Source organism: Colius striatus, chromosome 14 (genome assembly GCF_028858725.1).
Source record: "Colius striatus isolate bColStr4 chromosome 14, bColStr4.1.hap1, whole genome shotgun sequence".
NCBI lineage: Eukaryota > Metazoa > Chordata > Aves > Coliiformes > Coliidae > Colius > Colius striatus.
The window spans coordinates 20,470,132-20,495,603 of NC_084772.1; the positions used below are offsets into that span (position 1 = coordinate 20,470,132).

A 25,472-nucleotide genomic window follows, 5' to 3' on the forward strand; every position below is an offset into this window, starting at 1 on the left:
CCCAGAGATTAGTGCCTGATCACTTTTGAAACAAAGTAGACATTTTACCTAGCCCAGGGGTGCCAAAAGTCCTTCTGGCCACCTGCAGCCTCCAGCTTCCCCCTCCCAACGGAGCTGCCCCGGAGTTGGATGGTTCACCTTAGGAAAGTCCACACATGGCAACGTTCTCCAGCAAAGAAAAGTACGTTGGGTGTTGCAAATGCAACGGAAAAGGCAGCTGCCCAGCTCCACCATCCACCCACCCACCCACCCACCCATCCTATGACACGTAAGTCACAAGTTCCAGCAACGAGATCCAAGCTCGGATTTGGCAATCAAAAATGGGTTTGATGCACCCCTAAGCTAGATTTTCTACCTAGTCTAATAAAGTAAAGCACCTTTGGATTAAAAAATACATTAAGCTTAACAGCAACTGGACGTCTCAGTTTGGTGTTTCAATCTCCTTCCATCTCCATGGCTTACAGTATTTTCTTGCCAGAGAAAATATCAGTCTGTGGAGTCAATGCTTTCAGAGGGAGGAGCGTATTTCAGCCGAAACGTACCTGTGGGGAGAGGAAACACAGGAATTACACACCAGCAACCCTCGTGGTAGCTCAGGACTTTGAGAGAACAATGCAGTAAGGCAGCGTACCACACATGGAAAAGGAAAGCAAAGCGTGGGTTTACACTCAGATGGAGGTTTGGGGCTGGCCAAAAGCCGTTTGGGATCATGGACACGGGAATTTAATCGATGCAATGGAATGCAGCTCAAAAAGCCCTGAAACATCTCCAGACTGGGAGTGATGAGGCAGCAATGCTTCTTCCCCACTGGCTGCTGTCAAAACATTAACCACGGCAAGGCCACTCATTAGTTACATTTCAGCACTGCTGTAACTTGCTGCCTCCAAAGCAGTCACTTGTTCATTCAGAATGGTCAAATCCTTCAAAGCGTGTCCGCAGCGTGTAAAAGCACACAGACAGACACTACAGACGAGGCAATGGAAAATACAACCACCTCAGTGCTGGTTTGCTCCCCTTGTATCTCACTGTTTAAGCTCACACCCCACACAATTTAGCTCAAGAGGATATGTCAGTCCAAAGGAAAAATGGGCCTAGAGAGGGCTGTTGGTATGAGAATGAGAAGGATCTGGGCTCTCTCCTGGAGCAGGCTGTGCTGTGAGCCTGGGAGCACCGTGGCCTGCAAAGGAATCGCAGCAGCCAGCACGGGGCCTCTGGGACACCCCAACAGGAATCCTTCCCTCTGGTGACTGTTTTGGGGAGAGAAGGGGAACAGAGATGTTCCATTTGTAAACTTCCAGGGGAACTTGCAAAGACAACCTGGATGACAAAGGTATAAGCGGCAATCTCCAATCCGATTCCTCCCTCTAACCTATCCACAGCAGCTCTTTCCTTGCTTCTCCCCTTCCCAGGAGCCACGAGTCCTACAGAGCACCCAGGCTGGCCCCAAGCCCTCACCTGGGCACTGTCCTCGGGTCTGCACAAAAGCATGTCATTGCTGACAGAGCCTTAAGCCAGCAGCTCTGAAGAACAGTATTTCTTCATGCAGGCCAGAAAGGAGGAGCAGCCCCTCAGCCTCCCCTCACCTTGGGTTCCCAACACAACTCCCCCCTTGCTGCATTTACCTTGTCGATTGAAATCCATGGGAGGCTGTTTGCAGTCCTGAGCTCTGTGACCACTGGCCCCGCAGTTGTAACAGGAGAGATTGCCATTTTTTTTGTGACTTGCCCCATTGCTGTTGCCCATCATCCCCTGGGCCTGGTACACCCCCGCCGTCCCCGCCATAAAGTTCTGCATGGGCGGCACGGCGAAGGTGGACTGGCCGGCCATGACGGAGTCCGGCGCCAGGCCGCCGTTGTAGGCTGTGTGCACCACGGGGAAGGTGCTGCTGCTGTTGTACTGCTGCGTGTTGATGTAGCCGTTGCCACACAGAGGCCCGAAGGGCAGCAACGGGAAAGTAAACATGGAAGGGCCCGAGAAGGGGTGTTGGAAATAGTTGGCGTAGCTGACGGTCATGCCGCCGGAGCCGCAGTTGCCGCTGCAGCCGCAGGAGCTGCACACCATGCAGCCGGGAGGCTGCGGCTGCTGCGGCTGCTGCTGGTGGTGGTGGTGGTGATGGTTCTGGTTCGGTACCGGCACGCTCCCCGCGGACCCGCTGCTGCTGCTGGAGCTGGAGCTGCTGCTGGAGCCGCTGCTGCTGTAGAAGTTGTTCTCGGCGACGGAGGAGAGCGTGGGGCTGGAGCTGGGCGCGGGGCAGCTGGGCAAGTTGGCCATGGTGGCGAAGGAGGTGGAGGGGTGGCTGCTGGAGGAGGCCGCGTTGCTGTTGGCGCAGAAGCTGCCTTGCAGCGGCGCCACCGGCACGCTGCTCATGGCAGAAAAGGCAACTTTGGTGTTGGCTGTGTACAGAGCAGTCCGGGGGTTGATTATTGCGGGGGACACGGTGATTTGCATATTACTGGAGCAGGAAGTCTGTCCGGCCATGGCGGAGTCGGTGGGAAGAGACGAAGACACCAGGAGCTTGATGGGTGGACGGGCCACGTGGAAGACCGTGCTGGACGTGACGGTGGCAGCCGTGCTCGTCTCTACCATCAGCCCTGGCTGCTGGGCCGTTTTGATCACTCTGTCCAGCGTCGAAGCGTGAACGACTTTGGTTCGAGGACCAAAGTTAATGGTAGACGTGGGTGAGCTGTTCTCAGCGGCCCCCGGCAGCACCTGCAAGGGCTGGTGTGGAGAAGCCGCAGACATGACATCCACCACCGGGTTTCCAAAGCTCTTCTCCATTTTTATGCTGCCCCTAGGCCCGGGAGAAACTTTGTTTCTTTCTTCTAAAGACAAAAGCGAATGCACAGAGGACGAGAGCAGCTTCATGTCTGCACTGCCGCGCTCGGGCTTGTGCACGGCGTTGAGCATGCGGATGGGGGTGATGTGAGGAGAGGCTGCAGACATCATCTGCATGGGCAGCGCGTGGTGGCCGGCCGGAGCGGAGCCCGCGTCGTTCTGCACGGGCAACACCTGGGCCGTGGGCCTGGCAGAGCTCGACGTGAAGTGGTTCAGTAACATCACTGGCTTCTCCTTCTCTGAACCCTCCAAGTGAATCTCTAAACCTGGGGACAGAAACATCTGGTAAGTGCAACTGCTTCGCTACACCGAGCTGGGCAACACGGGCACCCTGCGGGGCCGTTTCTGCTTACGCCTGTCGTTCTCCTCGGCGCTGTCTGAGCTCTCTTCCCTCGTCTGGATCCCCATGGGGCTGGAAGAAGAGCTGGAGTACTCAGAAGAGCTGCCCTCCCGGGGTAGTGGGTGGGCTGGCTGATCCACATCCACTCGCAGCTCTGCAGAGAGAGAGGGTGTGTGAGCGATCAGGGAATGCAAACCGCAGAGGAGACACCTACTCAGCAGGACCTCACCACAACTGCTGTCACACACCTCACACAGTGATGCTCAAGAGATACACATTGACTGAGAAGCTGGAGGCCTATCAGTTGCTGACTAGTGCAGCTGGATCAAATCCCCGAGTGGTGGAGGTGTGCAGGGCCCTGCAGAGCTCCTCCAGCCCCAGCCCCTGCTCAAGCAGCTTCCCCTGGCTCAGGGGGCACAGGAATGTGTCCAGGTGGGGTTGGGAACCTCCTGAGAAGGAGCCTCCACACCCTCCCTGGGCAGCCTGGGCCAGGGCTCCCTCACCTCAGCACCAAAGCAGTTTCTTCTTGTGTTCCAGTCTGTGCCAGTTACCTCTCGTCCTATCACTGGCCCCCACAGAACAAAGTGTCACCCCATCCTCCTGACACCCACCCTTTAGGTGCTTGTCAGTGTTGCTGAGGTGCCCCTGAGCTCAGGCTTCTCTTCTCTAGCTGAACAGCCCCAGGGCTGCAGCCTTTCCTCCTCACACACATGTTCCAGCCCCTCAGCATCTTGGTGGCCCTGCAGTGGCCTCTCTCCAGCAGCTCCCTGTCTCTCTGCAGCTGGGGAGCCCAGAACTGGACACAGGACTCCAGCCGAGGCCTCAGCAGGGCAGAGGAGAGGGGGAGCAGAATCTCCCTTGCCCTGCTGCCCACACGGAACAAAGACATTCACACAGAAGGAGGAAACTACTACACTCCATACACACAGGAGTCAGACTGTTTCCTTGCTCCCTATGAAGCCCATGACATTTTGGAAAACAAAGCTTATGACAGGTTAGAGAAAAAGCATTACAGGAATGCCCTTGGTCTTGTGCAAGGACATATTCAGCCTCATGGCCAGAGCAGTGTCCTCTGCTCCCCTTTCTTACCTGCAGCATGGTTGCCACGGATGCTCTGGATAGGCCCTACGTGTGTCGTGGGGGGAACCCTTGCCACACCACTGCTGGTAACTGAAGAAGGTGTTGAGGGGTTTAGGCACCGTTTCTCTGATTTTTCCCTGTAGGGTGATAGAAAAACATGATAAAGCAACAGAAACTGGCTAAAGCACGACGACAGAGAAATCCACTTCTGAATGAAACTGAAGCACACAAAGCTCAAACAACCCACTGAATGTTACACTGCCCTGAAATGGAAACATTCAGAAACCAAGCCTGACCATAGCTCCTTGCCAACACTTTCATTTGGACTATTTGCCATCTGATTACAATCCTAATGCCCTTATTTGTAGAGGGTGAAATGTCACCAGATGGTGTCTAAATTCGACTGTGGGCTACGTAAGGAGCGTCCCACACGCAGCCAAGAGCAGCCAGAAGCCAAATACAGCCCAAAAGTTTCCAGTTTGCAAACACACTCTGGAAAACACTAAGGGCTGATGAAAAATGTTGTCAAGGAGCTTTGATAAACAGGCATGGATTTGGGTTTTTTTAACTGCTTTATAAGTAACTGTAGTAGCTTCAGAATAAACATTTCTCTCTAAGTGGAGTGGGAAAAAATACAACAATCTGTTGCATCAGTTTCCCCAAAGGGCTACTAATACTGCCAGAAGCACTGTCCTTCTTGATATCACCTTCACCACATAAAGCTGTGACACTCCTGAGACCAGGGTTACCTGCCACAGCCCTGACTTTCAGTGGTTTGGTCTCATACAGAGCTAGGAGTCCAGATCCTGCACTGGTATCGTCTGTCAGCCTGCCCTCAGCTGCAGCTGCCACAGTAGGACACCAAGGAGGCTTCCTAAGATGCTGGGCTCTGTCTGCACTGACTGGAAGCCAAAAAATTGTCAGGTCTTAAGAACAAAAAGTCCTGCTGGGCATCCTGTGTGCATCAGCTGAGCTTGCAAACCCACCAAGCTCAGTGGCTCATCTGATTCCTTCCTGACCCATGAACCTCAGGTAGGTGGTAAGCCCAAAAATCTACATGGGCTTTGCATATTTGTTCTACAGTCTCTTACACAAGCTTAGAAACCAAAGCAACAGCATCTTTTGTAAATGATTTGAAAGATGCCCCTGTCCTTAGAAGAGCTGCCAGTGTGACAGGTACAGATGGGCATTTCTGTTATGGCTGGGTTACCACAGCCTTTTGAAACAGAGTTCACAAACTCATTGCATTTAGTTATTCCTTTACCACAAGCCTGAACAGACAACACTAAATCAAGTACTACTACATATGATCTGGTTAAGGCCCCTTTGCAAGAGCTTTTCAAAGTAACTTGCACAACGACAGAGGAAGGGAGAGAAACAGCACCCGTATTTACAGTTGGGAATCTTGGTAAGTTTACAGTCTGGAAAGCAAAGACCATTGTAAAACTTGGTTAAATATCTAATGACCCTCAAAAGACAGTTCCTCCCCCCCCACACCACGTACTTCTCCAACTCCAGCTGGGTCTTGAGCTTCTTCTTTGCTCCCATAGTGAGGGATTCAAACTTATTCAGATCTTCCTCCGTAAGGCTCAGGAACTTGTAAAGACAAAAGTCATGCTGCAGTTTTAAAGGCTGCAACAGTCTTGTTTACATTGGCAAGTGTCAATTCTGAAAGGCAACTTTAAAGCCTACTTCCACAACGTATGTTAATTCAAAGAAACCCTCTGCTCCAGTTTTAAACCACAGAATCAGTGTGAGGGGCTGGCATGAAAGCAAGCATGTCTGTAAATCACATTTAATCAGGTGTGTGTTTGTGTTAACTCTTCACAATAAAGATGAAGTAATGATGTACATATGCAAATAGAACTTTGTGCTATAAATGAGTTTAAGGATCTGTTTCTCTTGGAAAAAAGATCTACTCTCATTTCCCTAGTTGTATCATTTAACACAGTAATCAACTGCAGTGGCAGTTTAGTTGGAAAGAACACTCCAAGTGAAAATGTTATCAGAAAATATATATCTGGACTGTGAAAATATGGAGCTACAATAGGAAAAAAACTGAGACATTTAAAATAGAATGGAACAAAAATCATCGCCAGCAAAACATGCCTCACAACACGTGCTTTGATAAAACCACACTAGAATGTGCACAGCTTTGCTACTTTATCAAGGAAAAAAACCCACCCCAATATCTATTTCCCCTCACATAATGAAGAAACTCAAGATTGGAAGGCTCTGCTAACAGATGCCAACGAAAAACGTCTAACACGAAGCCACCCCGACTCAGCGCTGGCTCAGCCTAAGCCCCCACTGGAGGGCGTTCAAGGCTAAAAGACAGGGAGAGGCCAGGAGCTGTCTGAATGCTGTAACGGCATTCTGCTGAGATCAACCCCAGCACACAGTGTCGTTTGTGACTCTTGCAATGCAAATACAAAAGGGATCATTTTTCCATAAGGACTTCTGCCGAAAACAAACGCCTCACGTCCAGCTGCAGGTATGTGCAGCACATGCTCCTGTTTCTGCCAGAACTCTTTGTGAGTGATTTTGTTTTGTTTTAAATAAGGATCACAGAATGACAGGGGTTGGAAGGGACCATTAGAGATCATCTAGTCAATCCCCTGCCAAAGCAGGTTCCTCTCGATCAGGTCACACAGGAATGTGTACAGATGGGTTTGGAAACCTCCCGAGAAGCCTCCAACCCCTCCCTGAGCAGTCTGGGCCAGGGCTCCCTCACCTCAACAGTGACATAGTTTTCCCTTATGTTTAAATGGAATATTTTGTGTTCCAGCTTCATCCCATCACCCCTCATCACTGGATCCAACAGAAAAAAAGTGCTGCCCCAACCTCCTGACACCCACCATTTACATCTTTGTAACTATTAATGAGCCTCCCCCTCAGTCTCCTCTTCTCCAGACTAAACAGCCCCAGATCCTGCAGCCTTTCCTCATAAGGAAGACGCTCCAGTCCCTTGAGCATCTTGGTGGCCCTGCACTGGCCTCTCTCCAGCACTTCCCTGTCCCTCTGGAGCTGGGGAGCCCAAGTATTTTGGGAGAAAAATCAATAGAGAAGTATAAAGAAAGAAAAAAACCCAACAAATTTTGGTTATCTACTGCACATCAAAGGGATGACCAGGGAGCCAAAGTAGAGCTCCTAAGACAGCATGTCAGTTGGATCTTCAAGCATTCAGGGAAGAATTCTACAACAGGAGGCAGCTGTTGAACAGCCCAGGCCCCAGCAACACCACAGAGTCAAAATAGAAAGGGGGTTTTCATCAAAATACTATTGCTTCAAGAGAGTGCAAATCCTCCCAGCATCTGCCAGCAACTTCTGCTAAAGGAAAGGCTGTGGGATCTGGGACTGCTCAGCCTGGAGAAGACAGGGGACCTCAGCAACACTTACAAGTACCTAAAGGTGGGTGTCAGGATGGGGCCAGTCTTTGTTCTGTGGTGGCCAGTGATAGGGGATAACAGGAAAAAGCTGGAACACAGGGAGTTCCCCTGGCACAGGAGGAGCAAGTCCTTTGGTGCTGAGGGGAGGGAGCCCTGGCCCAGGCTGCCCAGGGAGGGTGTGGAGGCTCCTTCTCGGGAGGTTTCCAACCCCACCTGGACACGTTCCTGTGTCCCCTGAGCCAGGGGAACCTGCTTTAGCCAGGGCTGGGCTGGATGAGCTCCAGAGGTCCTTTCCAACCCCTGCCATTCTGTAATTCTCAAGGCAGATGTTTGCAGCCTCTCTCTGTGTGCTAGAGAACAGAGGGATAACTGAGAAGCCGTCTCCCTTTCCCTCATCTACTGCCCTACCTTCTCCATTGTGAGCTGTTTGAAGACAGGGTAGTATTTGTGCAACCGCAGCTTCCTGAGCCAGTCTAAGATCCCGTTTTGCTCCTGTGTCTGAGGGGTCTGTGGGCTGGAAGACATTAACATGGGTGAAGAAGAGGAGTCCATCTGGGTGCGATAGGCCAGCGCCGAGCCGGAGCCTCCCGCGTGGGAACAGTGGGGCAGTGCAACGGGAGCTGTGGCCGAGTGCTGGACGTGGCTCTGAGAAGCCTGGATGCCAGCCACCCCACATATAGGTCTGCAAAACAGGAAAAGAATTGGATTCAGTATATTGAACCTGTGTCAACTCAGAGTTCAGCTTCTACCACAAACATACCCATTTCCAGGCTTTCGGCTACAACTTGCACTGTTTGATCCGAATTCGGGATGTGGAGCGACGCTGCTCAACAGCACAAACACTGCTGCTGATGGCAAACAGTAAAGCCTGATCTGCAGCTTAAGTAGAGGCTTCCCTCTATAATCACAGATAATATATGTTCTGCTGCCTCTCTGTGATTTAAAAAGGGTTTAGAGAGAATGGTTGTGGTTCAGCTTTGCATTATTAAATAGAAGAAAAGAAACCCAACTGTAACCCCATGGGAATTTATTTTTCACGTGAGGAAGTGGCAAAATAGCCCCCAGTATTGGCTTCTGGGAAGGTTCTGCTTCTTGTTGGAGAAAATGAAAATCACCTCCAAAGAGGATGAGTACTGTTAAATCCTAAAAAAAGGCAAGATGATTTCTTTCCTTCTTTTCCCAAGGCTGACCCCCTTGGAAGAGGTCCCTCCCTCTGAAAGGAAAGGCCCTGCTGTACAAGGAAACATCAAATATGCTGTGGAGAAAAAACACCCTTTGCCCACTAAGACTTATACTGGGGAATGGCCAGATCTGTGCCTACAATTTGGATGATCATTATTCCTTTTAAGTATGTGATGGAGACTGTTCCAACTCATCCATCACTACAGCTCCACATCAAAGTGTGGACATGCCAACCAGTAGTTATAGCTTTGAGCACTTTGCAAAATGCTGTTTAGAATGGGTGTTCAGAGGCTTTACTGTCAGCAGGGACATGGCACATGTCTGACCTCACAGAATCACCATGACTGGAAAAGACTTTTGAGGATGACCATCAAGTGCAAACATGACCTCACACTGCCAAGCCCATCGCTGAACTCAACCACGGGCCTCAGCACCTCATCTATGCATCTTTCAAATACCTCCAGGGATGGGGACTGCCTCACCTCCCTGGGCAGCCTGTTCCACTGCTTAACAACCCTCTCAGGGAGAAAGTTCTTCCCCAGCTCCAATCTAAAGCTCCCCTGGTGCACTTGGGGCCATTTTGTTGTGTCCTGCCATCCATTACTGGAGAGCAGAGACACAACCACCAGCAGCAAGAGACTCTGGCACAATGCTAGAAAGTTTGGTCCAATGGTAATTACATTTGATACCCTTTATTTTTGAAGCTGCATTGCATTCTGTGTCTCCCATTTCTAGCAATTACACTTTGACTTGCAAACTGTCTGTTACCCAAGTCCTGTTGTTTTTGCAGTCGACTCACCCCACACCTTTTCTTCAAGCAATTACCTGTCCTGAGCTCTTGAGGTCATGATGATGGGTTTTCTTAAGGCATGTAAAGCATGAACAAAGGACAGCACCACGAATGCTAGCAGTACCTTACACTGACATGCTCACTGTCTCTCTGCTTCGAGCAGACCACACACTGAGGCTAGAATTTCTTAAAACCAGCTCCAGATGAATATGAAAGCGTAGGCACAAAGAAACCCCCAAGGGGAGACCTATGTGATGGGTTTTTACACCTAACCAGAACAAATGTAAGTAAAGTAAGTGTTTCACCTTCCAGATGTTCCCAACGTAGTTCCTACTTTATAAAGCGAGGGGTTGGCAGGATCTAAGAACAGGGAACAGAAGTTACAAATGGAATCAGTTTAAGAAGCATACATCAGTACAGAAGATTAGGTTTTAAACTTGACTTAAACTTACTTGAACTCTGAAGTTGCTGTGAAGGAGATGAAGCGCTGAAGAACTTCCTAACATGGTCATTTTTCACCACATGGGAAGGTAATGGTGCCAAATACCTGCGAGTTCATCAAAAGCAAACAACCCCCCCACCCAAACTCTGTTAGGTTTGACTTGCAGCTGCCTGTGCAATCACTCATGATTGGAGACTGCACATGGAATTTGGAAACAAAACCATAAAGAGACCTTTCAAGTCACTAACACCATGCAATTGTGAATCAAAGACGACTGCAATTGTATGGATAATCCTGTCCTTAATACTATTCAAACACATGTACCATTGTGTTGCTTCACTCTGTTTAGTGCTTCAGTGAAGATGCTTAATTTAGGAACACTGAACACTCCTAAGGCAGAAAATGTTCAAATGTGAACTTGAATATTTCCTTTCAAATATAGAAACCTGAAGACCATAAGATATAGATCTGTGACTTCATTTTCTCCTCTCTGAGGTAAACAGGAGTTGCAGAGTCTGTCAGTGCAGGGGAAAAGGCTGTAAAACCTATGCCACGTTCTCCCTGGGAAAAATGGCAATCTGCTAAAACTTTGCACTGTATGAAGTGAGTTCTGTCAACATAAGTGAACTTCTTCTCAAGCAACCACTGCCTTTTGCCAAATCATTTGAAAGCATATAGAAACTGATGAAAAACACAGAGTGTTCTGACCAGATCTTTGTCCTTTAAAAGACAGTCTTTCAGTAAAAAATCTAGTCAATTATAAGCACAGACACAAATGTGTTTTCCTCTTTGAAAGATCACAGTTCATTTCAGACTTTTTCAAATACATAGCACTTAACAGAACAGCTTCTTTCTCTGCTCCAAGACCTGCTGCTTGTAAAGGCAGACTACTGCTCTATTAACCTAAATTTGCAGACTGTTGCTAGCTGAACAGCAGCAGCAGCAACACACATTGTCTCTTACCCTCCCTAATTCTTGTCAAGAGGCTGTGATCCTCCAAGCACAAAAGGGACTGTTTGAAATGTTAATGCTGTTTGCCATGAAAAATAATCTAGGCATACACCTGCTGGCTCTGACTATGGAAAAACAACATCCAGGGTGGCTCTGCCAGGGTGGGCAAGTCACAGAATCACACAATCTCAAGGGCTGGAAGGGACCTCAAAAGCCCATCCAGTGCAACCCCCCTGCTAGAGCAGCACCACCTACAGTAGGTCACACAGGAACTCCAGGTGGGTTTGGAATGTCTCCAGAGAAGGAGACTCCACAGCCCATCTGGGCAGGCTGTGTTGACCCAAGGAGAAGAGGTGTTCAGCAAAAGTTCTAACAAAAGCTTGAGATAATGGACATTTGTGATGATGTGAGGAGATGCTACCTAAGGCTTCAACAATTCTTCAGCTGTTAGTGGTTTCCAAAAATTTAATGGCTGTGATATATACACACCCATCTACCTTTTTTAAACAGAAGTAAAATAAACACCACAACCACTTAAAACAACTTGAGACAACAAAAGAGTAGAGGAGAAAATTCCCCACAACTCATCCTTCAATGCAGAAAGGTGATTATTCAGGCAGCTGTTTTCTTCTCAGTTTTGGAGGGTTGGGGTTTTTTTTTAAGAAGTTTTGTCTATTTTTTGAGCCCAAACAAAGCTTCTGCAAAGCCAATGATCCTCTGTTTGTTTTTTATCAAGAACGAGGAAATGTCAGTTGTCCAGGAAGCTTAATACAGACTATTATTACCATCTGTGTTTGTCAAGAAAGGATTCCTGAAAGATTCTTACACCACTGTAATTAGTAGAATAACAAGAAATAATGTTTAGGATCAGGCTCTACTTTCTAGAAAGGATTTTAGAATAGTGATATATTTCTACTCCTATTCCATGCCCTGGAATTAGCAGAATATCCAGAAATAATGCTTAAAATTAGGATCTAATTCCTTGAAAGGAATTTAGAATGTGAACATAATATTTTTATTCCCTGTCTTTTTTCTTCCACTGAGTGTAAAAAGCCAAGTGTCAAGATGAACCCCCCCCCACACAACACCAAGGGCAGCATACCTAAGGTCCGATTCCAGGTCCATGTGGTTCCGTTCTAGGTAAAATGAATCTGGACCAGTTAGGCAAGGAATGAATTTCTCCAAGTTTTCTTCTGGATACAGCTGAGATAGCTAAAGGTGGAGGATATTACAAACATAAATGAAAAGAAGACTTGTTACTACTCCTGTGAGAGATAAAATTGCTGTGCCTTGAATGCAAGTGAAACTTTTAATGAAGTTCAACCTATCTGTATCATCTCAGAACATTCTGAAAAGTGCCACTGACCAAAATGACATACAGGGACAAAACATCTCTCCATTGTCAAAGTATTTTTCACATCACCCTTACCTTTGAAATAAATTCAGTCACTTCAGTGGAAGATTTGGTTACCAACGTCACTGAAGAATCAGACCACAGGACCTTTGGAAGTAAAAGACGTTCAGTTTAGTAATTAACAGCCAGGGATTTCAATTTGGTTCCAAAAGGTCAAGAATAATTATCAAGTGTCCCTCACAGACTGCAAGAAAGTTTGTAACATGTGACATCGATATGGAAAAACTTTGGTGCACGAGTAACTACCACTGAGTCCTCCCTCGCTGCCCGATTCCTGCTGTTATTGCACTTAACAGCTCTTCTGAATGCTTCAAAAAGGCCTTTCTAGTTTACACAGCCATTGCACACTGCAGACATCCAGTACTGAGGAACAGACTACTAAGTAATGGAAATGTTTGGCTTTCTCTTAGTCTTACTGTTAAAAAAAGCAGCTGGTTTGTAGAACCTGCTGTACAACGTGAACAACTCACCACAGCACAACAGTGCCTATTTATAATTAATCAACTCCATATGCCACAGAGTCAAAGGTGGCAACAAATCACCCCACTGCAAAGAAGAGGCAAAACCTAGAAAGGAAACCTGCAGGTACTGCTCTAGCTACGCTCCTTAGACACCATCTTGTACATGCCCTACAAAAAGGAAACAGTTCAGTATCTCTTCCCATATGCTTTCTGCATTAAGTCATTACATTCTTAGTTCCAGAGGCATTTGCTGGTCGGTGGATGATTAGTTTAACTGAGCCAAAAGTTAGGATTTCTTGGCACAAAGAGTATCAGCATGCGACTGGCTGATGGTAAGTCCCTTCAGACTGAAGATACCTATTCAAGGAGTTTAGATCTTCAGCCCTTCTACAGGGGGAAAGAAACTGCTTTTATGAGTTAAGAATCTGGAGGCCATCTTCTCACATGATCCTAGTTTCAATGACAACTGAAAACATACACAAAGTTTTTCCAGCCATCAGAATGCTGCCAAAAGGACTGGTGAGAGTATTTCAAAATATATTACATAATGGAGGAATTTCCTCTCTGCAGAGTTGTTACACAAAAAGCCAGGGGGAGGAAAGGAAGAAAAGAAGAAAAAGAAATCAAGCGGTTTCTGTTTTTACAAAGCCTATGGGGTTTTGGTCTGGGCTTTTCGAGTTGATGAGAAATCAATCCTCCTTCTAGTTTCATGAGAAATACCAGAAAATAGAGGAGGAACGTCTCTGTCTTTCTAGTTTTGTAATAACCCAACATTTGTTACAACTTAGGCTGTGGTAAGTTGTTATAATTTTCAATACAATCACGTGAAGCATAAGCAGAGGGAACAATAGCACTGCAAAGCCATGCTGAAAACACTCAGTGCCTCCTCGATCTACTGACCTCCTGTTTCCAAGCTACTGAACAAAACATTTCAGAGTCGGGTTTCTAACCCAGCAAACAGCAATGTATTACCTCAGATAAACTATGCACTGTTCTTGCAGGTACAAGCTGTCAAGTGAAATACTGGTTAAAGTGATTTCTGGTATTTACAGAAAGACTTATAATAGGAAAAGATGTTGCATGAGGTACTATTATGTAACTGGAGTCCAGACAAGTGTATACTCCATAAATACTTCTAAACTTGAAAACATCCTTTATGACATTGATAATGTTTGGAACACTCATGGAGTTCAGCAGATTCAGAACATTATCCATGAATCAAGGCTTGCAGCGGTTAATGCTGCCAACATCACAAGAAGATGCTGAACTGATGCTCTGTCTTGGGTGGTAGTTTTATAGAATAACTTTTTCCTTCTGCTAGAAGTTATGGATAATTGAGATACCACTGTCCACTTTCTCTTGGGTGCTCCTTTTCTCACCAACTGTTTGGCTCTGCTGTCTCATTAAGGAGACAGACATTTTCTGGGCTCTGCATTCTGGACTATGCCCTTCCAACTAGATGGGAGAAAAGCAGTTTGTCATTCTTTCCCCAGCACCTAAACTCCAGTCTCTTATGAACAAGAGGTTTCACAAAATGAAGTCATGCCTCCAAAGAAAGTGTGAGCAACAACCGACCCTCCAAAAGCTGCGTAAGAACGGGGAAGAAGCCACTTCTCCTAGCAGCCTGTGGCTAACCACTCTCATTCCAAAGACACTATTCTCACTTCCAGTTTGAATTAGTCTGGCTTCAATTTTCAGACAAGGGTTCCTGTTGGGCATTTTTTTTGATACATTAAAACCTCCTTTACTGTAGAATATTTTGTTCCCTCTGAAAATGCTTTCACAGGATACCGAAACTCACCCTTCACTCACGGTCTGTGAGTCTCTCACTACATGGCATTTTCCCCAAACTCTGAATCATTTCCACAGCTGTTTTCTAGACTCTTCAGCACCCCTTTAAACCAGTAACACCAGACACTGTGTGCCAGTGTCTCCCACTCCCCTCAATGCTGAATGCAAAGGGAAGTGACCATCCTACCTCAGTTCCCATATGTGCTGCCTTGCTTTAAGAGCCTAAACTCTCATTTGTCCATCCTTAAATTCTACCTTCCACATTCCAGCACACACATGAACATTCTGGAAGTGTGGCATGGCACTTTCCCCCCAGATATATGCTTTGCCACAACTTGCTGTGTTAGAGCAAGTAGTTTCTTTTTGCCTGTCTCACTTCCCAAACAATCTCTGCAGCACCCACAAATATGCATCCAACAGCCATTCATGACTGCTTCCAAAACATTGACTAAAAATGTATCCCAGAGGAGCTCCACTAGAGCAATTTCTGGGAGATTGAGGATTTCTTTAACTCCTCCATAAGTATTAACATAGAATCACAAAACAGTTTGGGTTGGAAGGGACCTTAAAGATCAGCTAGTTCCAACCACTCCCCTGCCGTGGGCAGAGACACTTTCCACAAGATCAGGCAAGCTGGCCTTGAACACTTCCACAGCCTCTCTGGGTAACCTGTGTCAGTTCCTCACCACACTCACAGGGAAGATCTTCTTCCTGATATCTAATCCTACCTGCCTTCTTTTATGGCAATCCTCCCCCCACCCCCCATCACCACAACTCACCTCAAAGGAATATTCAACATTTCTTTCATTCTTCTTGTGTGCCAGTCCCTTTAATTCCACTTTTTCAACACTCACTATGAAAAAGCAAAGAGAGAAGCAGAATGAGGAGGATATTCTTAAATGCATGCAAAAGTGGTGACTCTTCAGCAGTGCCAGGACTTGCTTTGAGAGCATCCAAGGACTTGTGGTGATGCTTCAGGTACCCAGCTGGGGTTTGCCTCACTCAGCAGACAGGAAGGTTGATCCCACTGCTGTGTCATGCTTTCACTTCCAGCCTTAGTGAGGCTTTGTTTCAACCAGTACCCAAACTTTGCTGAAGTTCTTTTATTTCCTTGTGCCCTTATCATACCACTCATCTTTAATAACAGCATGCTACACAAACATGGGTGGATTTATCTTAATGACATCAAGTGGCAAACACCATCCCTGTGAGGGAAAACCAGCACACAGAGAAATGAAGAAGGGCAAAAGCATCCACGTTTCCAGGGGGTGATTTTGCAAGGAGCTCAGTGTGGTTTTATTGCTGTGTTGACATCACGACTCCTCCTCGACTGCAGTTCCATGGAAAATGTCAGCCTCAATTACTGCAATTTGAGTGAAGTTGTAAGTAAAAACAGGACCTGATTGTGGAAAGGGTTGAATAACAGAACAGGTCACTGCTTCCATCTCTGTGTATGATAGGGAGCCTTTACAGACATGATCTTACGCATCAGACATTTCACATGTGAAATTCTTGGAGACTCTCAGCTTCCCGACACACACACATCACAAATTCCATGGTGCTCAACTTCACCAGGATTATTTTACTGATCTTCTATTCCTCTTGCAAATTTCTCCTGCCTTTTGACCTAAGACCCATGTTAGATACACACACAGAAGTTTTCTTATTAAAAGCAATGCCACTATAGCAATGCCACCAGACTTGTAGCTCCAGGTGAGAGGTGCCTGAAGGAACACGTGCTGCTTAGGTTGTGTTTTGGAGAACCCAGACCCATACCACCATCATGTTTCTGGGGAATTACCAGTCATAGGATGTTTACCCATTTCCAACCTGAGACTCCAACCCGTGTTTATGACATGTAACTTCCTCCTAACACAAGTGCCTGACACAACAGTTGCAGTACAGAAGTCACTGCAACAACATTACAGCAGGTAAACTGTTTCATCACCCTCCCAGCTCCCTGTTTCCCACAGTCAGCCTTCAGCTACAGCCACTTCATTGCCAGTCTGGAGCTTGATTTGCCTCTACCTTAGAACAACGAGGCCCTGAAGTCTTTCTCATGGTCATTCAACAATTTTAATTGCATCTTGTTCATGTTACAGCCTAGGTCTGGGCTGTTTTAAAGACCTCTTCTTTGTGTCTTATTTATTTCAGGTCAAAATTTTTACAACTGGAAAGTTTTAAACAGAGCTACAGATCTTCATGCTCCTCTTTAAAATACAGAGTTAACATTCCTGTTATGATCCTCTCAGCCAGCCCTTCTCCTTCTAATCCCAAATTACAACAACATAAATCCCTCATCTTATGAATGTCAGCTCATTACTTACTACTTTCTCTTGCTTATTATGGGGTTTTTTTGGTAGAGGCTCGCTCCTCTCAAGTTTTCAGTGGATGCCTCTCATGCTTCTGAAACGATTTTACAGCTGTGCCATGCTGTTAGACTGCATGCTGAGCACCACAAGAATAAAACTCCTGAATGCCAGACATTGATGAGCTATCTAGACAGTATGAAGATTTAAACATGTGCATGGTTCTGAGGTTTTCTTGCCACTTCAAGAAAAATCTACCTTGGTACACTTAAAGAGAACTCAGGGCACCCTTAACTGTGATCACAGTGAAAATACTCTGAATATCAACTGGGATTATATGGACTTCAGAATTGGAAGAACAACTTGCTAAGTGGATATTGGGGGTGGGGGGGGTATCACCATTCTCTTGGTGAAACAGCTGAAAGGATGAGCAGATAATTTGTAGAAAGCCCAGTGGCAACTGCTGCAACATCTGTTTTTAGAGAAGGACAAAGAAAGCCAGAAAGATGCACCAAGTGCTACTCAACCATTTGGTGCTTACAGCAAATCCAGTGTCACTTAACTGAAGCTGCTCTTATCACTGACATTTCTACAGTATCCAAACAACATCTCTATTTACTCCTCTACAGTAATTGAAGCAAAAGAGGTTTACTTATCAATATAAACCAAAGCTACGTCTGTTTTACTATGTGGGTTAATGACAAACTTTACATCACCTTGTGGGTTGTGTTGTGCTGACAGTTACATGACCTTTTCCTGTTAAAAGTTCTCATCTTGTCCAGTTAATGTCATTAGCTGCAGTGAATTTGTCCTCTGGAAAATGATTGCAATTAGCAAAGTGAATCATTAGGTAGATTCTTCTACACTGACTGCAGTGCTCCTAAACTGAATCTTGTTAGGATGGGGTCTGTTCTAGAGAATGAAATATAGTTCATTGTGCAGCAGCAATATGCTCCCACGGGCAATTGACTGCATAATTTCTAATGTTATACAAAATGCTCCAGTAATTTTCTCCCAACTAGCTAATATCATGACAAATATCATCTGTCTAAAGCATTCTACAGTTCTCAATTTGTCAACTTGTATCTTTTTGTTATGTAGCTTCTCACACACTCTTTGTTATTTCACTTGTGGTTGGCTTTATTAAAACAGCCCTCCCAAACCTACCATAAAGCCTGACGTTATCCAGAGAAATCAATCATACACAGCTCAGGAAGAAAAAGGTGTCATCTACAAGCAGGAGTGAATAGACATTAAATTTGCTGTTATTCTCCAAAGCTTGGGAAATTGCTCAAAGAGCTGACTTCCCACAGTATCACTATAAACAATTCTTCAGTCAGAAAAACCTTTGTACGGAATTAAGGACACGTGATCCTGTTGTCCTTTTGGGACACTGAATTCAGCAAAGCTCAAGCTTCCCAACCCAGGAGATAAAAAAGCCCCAAAAGCAAATGTTTCTAATTCAGGGACTAGTCAAAGAAAGTATCTTTGCACTGCTTTAAATCTGAGCTCTAAGTGTGGAACTAATCAATGGTAACTCATCCACAAATAGTCCAGCTAACACACTCCACATTAGGATCTGCTGTGCACGAGGCAGGAGCTGACCAAAGCAGCTTGGCAGGGTATCAAGTCATGATACAAGATCTGAGATACATTTTTCTGTCTGCTCCTCTCCCTGTAAAATGATCCCCAAAAAGTGCTTGTGTATGTGTACATGTCTTCCTCGCTGCTAGACTTTCTCAATTGCATTGGCACATTTTATCACAGAGACTGATGTAAAATTACCTGGGCAATTAAGGCTGGTAAGTGAAACAGTTGGGTAAGATCCCAAATGACACATGAAACGGAGAGAGAGACACAAAGGTGGTTCACAGAACCTGAGTGCTGTAGAGGAAGCTCCCATTGAGGCTGTGGCACCCCTTGTGGTACAAGGGTCTTGTGGCATCATTCAGAAAAGGGCTGAATGGGCTGGACAGACTGGGACACACCTACACAACCCTAAGCATGCATCCATACTCACTAGGAATCTGGTTTGTCAACAGCTGAACCGTTGGGTGTTTTGCTGAACTCTATTTATAAAGGGCAGCAGACAGTACAAAAATATCTTCATTCACTCAAGAGTTTCTCTAATCAAAATCCCCCAGGTGGTTTTTTATTACTGTATTTGCTCCTTTCTTTTAAACACAAAAGAGAAACATTCTTCACGTGGCTTTCAGTTGTAAATAGAATTGTATTAAGTATGGAAGTCTGCATTCGAAACACACCAGCACCAAGGCAGAGTCAGAAATCACACCCTTAGAGGAACTCAGGCATCTTTTCTCCTTCTCAAATACTGCTTCCTCTCACTCAACATGTCCAATTCAAACAGAGTCAGTGTGTTTGAAGACATGTGATTAATTTCTCTGTTCCTATTTTTACCTGTTTTGTTGATATTAGTGCATTTGTCATCCAATCAGTTGAGTGTTTCTCTGAAGGCAGAGACAGCTTCACTTTCCTCACCTCATGAGCAGGTATTAAACCTGATGCCAGCCCTTTACCAGCCTCTCCCTCTGAAACAGCAGCAGCTCCAACCTATCACTCCTAAAATGTCAGCAGCTACATAAAGTCAAAGAGTGATTCTAAGGCCTTAGGATTAGCCACTCCTGGCAGATCAAGGCAAAGAACACAGTGGATGTGGATAAGAGCAGAAAAGACCATTTCCAGAAGCCACTTTAATATATTGTCACTGTAGACTGTGGGGTTTATAACTTGCTCTTCAACTTCCAGATCACACAATCACATAAAATCATTTAGGCTGGAAGAGATCTTTAAGATTGAATCCAGCTGCACTGAGCCACTGTTAACCCATAAAAGGACTGGACAGATCAATGTCTCAGTCTACAGGGAGAACATTTGTGCTCTTCCTCAAAGAGTAAAAAAGCTGAAGGTAATGACAAGTGTTGACTGAAGGACAGCCCTTTCCCCAACACTAACACCAGCATTGTAGAATTACATGAAATCTCCATTCCATCTTTCACCAGTTTTACTGGGCAAGTCAGCATATTTTGTACCAGTATGTTTTCCCTTTGACATCACAAACAGCTTTACACAGCACTCATTAAAGAGGTTTCTTTACCAAAGGAAAAGGTACATGAGAGTGTAGACCTTTTATCTTGCAGAACACTAAATGAAAACTACAGCTAAGACTGCAAGCCAGGAGCACACCACAAAAGCTGAGCAATTGGGTTAAATTGAATGACATTGAAACTACCAGGAAGGATTTACCTCACAGCCTGAAAGTAATTTCCAACGCTATACCTAGGCAGTCATTTTCCTTTTTGTGAAATCACTGCACGTAGGCTCAGTTTGTGTGGCATGGAAATACTGCTCTCTAGCATTGAGGTGGTAAAACATGAGTGTCTCAAGAGCCGCACAGGTTTGACCAATCTCAAGCAGAAATGCTACAACTTCTTTTCAAGAAGAAATTAAAAAAACATCTTAAGAAGTATTTCATTTGTGTTATACAGGAGGCCAAGCACATAATCAGAACTGATGCTCCTGGATTTAAAGGTTTATTCATTTTCCTTCATGGAAACAAGCACTCAAATCCAAATACAGCCATTCAATTTTCTTGCTGAAAAGGTCTACCTAAAAAAAAAAAGAGAACTAATAAAATGCTTTCCACATCCTTGTTTACATGGAAGTGGTAACCAAAAATGTAACACAGTTTCACATCTCATCTCCTCTTTGTTTTTTCTAGAAGCATTTTCAAAAGAAGCATTACTCAATTGCTGGTGTCCACCAGACATCAGAAGGTTATCCCAAGTGACTGCACAACTAGAAACTAAACGCCACAAAGTCTCCCCATTCGACCTTTAAACCCACCAGTGTTTATATTCCCATACATACAGGCAAAAGAGGGAAAAGGAAAGAAACCATCCATTTGCTCATTTCGAAGGATATTCATGGCAACAACACGGTGAAATTACCCAGTTTGGTTTTCTTGGGCTTTTTATAAACAAAAAGGTCAACTGAATTGAAGCTGACAAGCTGCTTCTAAGTATCAGTTTAAGAGGAGTTTTTTGCCTGTTTTTCAGAAAGCTTTTGGCTTTCTGATCTTTTAAAAGCTTTTTTATCTAGGCTCTGATGGAGAATGAAAGAGCCCCAAGATACACTCTTCTCAGCAGAAAATACCCTGATCCTCTTCTGCCACAAACATTCAAGACTAAGTTTCCTCATCCACTTAATTTATTTCCCCAACCTCCTACTTCTCAAAATTTAAATCATTCATTAACTGCAATTCTGCAGGCCTGAAGAAAACTTGTAGAAGCAAATATTAGGCTTGCAAAACACAGAGAGAGAAATGGTTGGCCAGAGCCTACAAGATGAGCAGATTGGTGAGACCTAAGAAACTCAGGTGTTCATCAACATCTTTCAGGCTGCTGAGAACTTGGTGTTAATATGTCCCAGGATCTCAAATCAGGTCAGTCTCACTAAAAGTCAAGAAATCAGAGAGCTATAATATTAGCTCACAGTGGCATCATTAAAGGCAAGGAAGAGCTGTCACTGTTGACCTGTCCCTCAGACTTCTTCAGAGGAAGATTTCACTAGAAGAATGTCTCTGAAGCCTCACTTTGAGCTTCCAAACTCAGATCTAACAGGTTCTGAATCACAACATTCTAAGAAGGTGACACTGAAACCATTAATCTTGAACCCTGTTCTATTCAACAACCAGCAAAAGCACACCTTGGACTGTTTCACAACAGCTCACACACAAACCCAACCCACATCAAAACATTAGTGGGACAGAATCCAAATAATGGAATAACAAGAGATGCTCTCTAGCATGTAATGTTTGTACTTACAAGAACTGTGCTTCTGGGGAGGGAAAGAACATGAAAAGGCAGGACATAATACTTTTAAAGAATATATTGGAGGTAAATTCAAATAATGTCAAGTACAGCCTTGACTTTGTCCACCTTTAGCTACGGTAGAGGGGGAAAATGTTTCCACTCTAGAGCAACAAGGACTGTGCTTAGAATGTTCCCTTAAAAGTGTAAGAAAACAGGTAAGAAAATAAGAGTTTCTTTTGGAAAATGGTCTTATTTTACTACTTCTAGAAAAAGTCAAATATAAGAAACGATGTTGCAATTCCCTCTACAGTTCTAGTTATGGATGGAGAAAACATGTGAAGAGGCATAACTGGGACACGTAAGTGATGCCAAAACCTTTAGGCACATATAAAGCTGCTGCTTGCAAGAAATACTTAAACTGAACCAAAAGTTACACAGCATTTACCTTCCCTTTCCAAAAGAGGGCAGAAAAATTTTGCTTGAGATGAAAGCACAGTAAGATCTTTGCTTATTCCTCTCACATCAGGTATCTTGAAAATACTCCATGAAGCCTGAACCATCCACGAAATCAAAGACTGCTCCAAAGAAGATTTGTACATTTACAGCATCTTTGAAACTTCACAACGGCCTCATCAATACAAAACCCACTGACACACTCTTGAAAAGAAGTCACATTATCCAGGAGACTCCAAATGGAGCAGTCACTTTTAAACTGAATTCTTTAAACCAAGTATCACATGGAACTAATGCTGCCAGGCTGAGACAAATTCATGAGACAGAACTAATTACCATCACAGCTTCCATTTAGAAAAATAAAGGAGGAAAAATTTAGTAGAGGACAAAAAGAGGCCTCTGCTCCTTCACCTCTCCTGTGACTCAAGCTAATGAAGCACGTCTGTCAGTGCATGACCCAGGGACTACTGGCTAGCAGTTTTTGTATTGAGCATGTCATGTCACTTGTTGCTCCCTTGATTTCCACTTTTTGGCCTTCTCTTAGGATCAAGAATTTGTGGTTCCTTGAAAGTCCATGCTAAGCTGATCATCTTCACTTCACAAAACAGATGGTTTTTGTGAAGAAAAAAAAGCAAGAAAACAGCACTCAAGTTTAAGGCACAGTGGGCTTGTTGGAACCCAGTTCAGCCCTGTAACAGGGCTCCTGCTGATATCTCTTAAGACTAAAAGCAGGAGAGCAGACAGCAGCTTTTCCATGGTGTCTGCTTAAAAAAAGAAGCTACAGCTAGGAAAAACCTCGTAACCAAACAGAACAGTTTTACTAGTTAGCAAGAAACTCTTCTGTCTGACTGTTGCCTCTACAAAAACACACAGGAAGACACTGGAAGTTAAAGCTTCATGGACATGATGAAAAACTGTTAGCAGCAATATTACCAAAAGAAATGGGCTTAGAACTGACACTTGTAAGAAGTGGAAGAGTTCTTCCAACTTAGAAAATGTCTAAGGCTGAAACAAACACTCACAACATGTGTTTCAGTGACAAGTTAATCCTACTTTAATTTAAAAGCAAGACTGAAGACTATGAATTGCAATACTCCACAGGAAATAATCACACAGCTTTTTGAAAAATCAAGGACATCAGCTTACTTTTGGCAGCATACAGGAAGCAATAATGCAATGGGATTGTATTGCTCATCCCCAATCAAACCAGGAGCTTTCATGTTCTCGCTGTTTCCTCAGTGTGGCTGGTTTATTTTGCCAACTCAGTGATCTTATGTTTCTCAACAAAAAGGACAGATATTTAAAAAATGACTGTATATGTCAGCTGTTAAGATTTTAATGGCATTCATACATTGTTTGGAGTAACACTGAATGATACTGTCAGCACTTTAGCCAACCACACAAGCCAATCAACCTAAAGAACAGTTTCGCAACTTCATTGGATTGGAAAGCTGGAATAAAACAAAGAGCCGTCTGCACTGCAGGCAGGGGAAGGCTCCCATCTGGACAGGAAAACGTAAAATCCAGAGCAATCAGTCAGCTGCTTCACAAAAAAATCAAGATACAGCTTCAAGCACCAATTTGAAGGTTTTTCCTGACCAAATACTTCAGGCCAAGAACAGTAACTTCTGGGTTACTGCTGCTGAGCTCCTGCCGTTGCCACTGAACACACAACTGCCTTACAAGTTGCCTTTTTTCTTTTCTAATGCCAGAAAAAGCTTTTACAGCATAAATTATCCAGAAAGGGCTTCTGTATTGGACATATTTGTGTAACAGCTCCCCTGCCTTACTAAATCTGAGCACCAACACATGTCACTAAACAGGTGCTGTGCCTTGAAACATAAACTTACCAAGGATATGCTGTTGAAATATATATGATAATGCTCTGAAAAGAAAGAGAGCTATGACACAAAGCCAAGAAAGGTTGCAAGAGTTTGACATTAGTTAGGGACAACTGAGCAACAGGTTAAACATATTCCTTAGTTTCAGTAGCTCTTATCAAGTGAAGACGTATCTCTCCATCGTGTCAGGCAGAACATATCCAAAAGGGAATCTTTAACCATGGTTTTTTAATACCATGGAAACACTTTGGCATTTTCAAGCATGATTTTAGGTAAACATTTGCAACAATAAAGGCTTAAAGTTATCCTAGAACACATTTGGAGACACTAGCCACAGTGTTTGAGATTAAAACCTGAGCATGTGCTTATTGTTGGGGGCTGGGGGACTGCTTGTTTCTTCAAGAATTTCAGAATTTAATTTGTAGAATATACTTGCTGCCTAATTCCCTAAGCTGGCTAATTCCACATGTAACTTCAACTCATTAACTCTTTTCATACAACTGAGCAAAAGCCTGTATGAGTTACAAACGCAGCTGTGGACTTGATTTGCTTAGAAATCCGGTTCAATGACTCATCCTCTTTCTGCCATTTAACAGACTTCTCAGAGGACTGTGCAACTCATTTTGAAAAATACTCCTGCAAAAGTGACCAGAAGCTCAAACAGTTTGAAGGCAGCTTCAGTAACCAACACCATACATTCTTCTATAGGCAATTAAAACAAGCAGGCTGCCCGTATCTAATTATGCAACCCGTGCTAGTAAAAATATCTCTGCAATCAAGAGATGCTCAGCTTTGCATATAAATACTTTCACTGGCTGGGGAAGTAACATGCAGTTGTATATTTAGTCTAGTTTTCTCCAATCAAGTGATTGTTTTATTTAATGTTCTTAGATCACTGTAAATGAAATACGGGCTTTGTTTCTTGTTTTTAAGAGGTTAGCTCATGCTCTATGCTTCCCTAGAAAGGATTTTCTCTGGCACGTAATTCACTGCACTCCTGCAAAGTCCAGGCAAGCCAGATAATCAGTTCTAATCTGAATGCTATATTCACTAACAAAACTAAACCCACAAAGTCAGTTTTCCACGGAAAACACTCTTGGGAGTGTAGACCTTTCGCCTCATCACAGCTTCTGTGCTAATGTGTACCAAACCCCTGAAAACCCAGGCTTCACTAAATCCCAAACACCACAGCAGGAAACAAAGCCCCTGCAGATGAAGCCTTTGAAGTTCATATGTCTGTGTGGAACAGACACTTACCCCAAGCCTAGAAAGAGAATACAAACCCCACCAATCCACCCTGAAAGGAAACCAGATGGGGAAAACATGACACATTTAGGTAGTCACCACAGCTGGGAATGTGAG

General features: G+C 44.6%; 1 protein-coding gene across 1 annotated transcript in view; it reads right to left on the minus strand.

The window, feature by feature from the left end:
* Positions 1-259: 259 nt before the first annotated feature.
* ZCCHC14 (zinc finger CCHC-type containing 14) overlaps positions 260-25,472 on the minus strand; it is a 51,219-nt gene continuing 26,006 nt past the window's right edge. Inside the window, exons 3-13 of the mRNA XM_062007142.1 lie at positions 15,455-15,528; positions 12,439-12,510; positions 12,112-12,221; positions 10,069-10,163; positions 9,922-9,976; positions 8,053-8,326; positions 5,760-5,851; positions 4,265-4,392; positions 3,189-3,329; positions 1,623-3,101; positions 260-542 (exon numbers count right to left, since the gene is read on the minus strand). Coding sequence (XP_061863126.1) covers positions 487-542; positions 1,623-3,101; positions 3,189-3,329; positions 4,265-4,392; positions 5,760-5,851; positions 8,053-8,326; positions 9,922-9,976; positions 10,069-10,163; positions 12,112-12,221; positions 12,439-12,510; positions 15,455-15,528 — 2,576 coding nt within the window. The 3' untranslated portion in view covers positions 260-486. The remainder of the gene's footprint in view (positions 543-1,622; positions 3,102-3,188; positions 3,330-4,264; positions 4,393-5,759; positions 5,852-8,052; positions 8,327-9,921; positions 9,977-10,068; positions 10,164-12,111; positions 12,222-12,438; positions 12,511-15,454; positions 15,529-25,472) is intronic.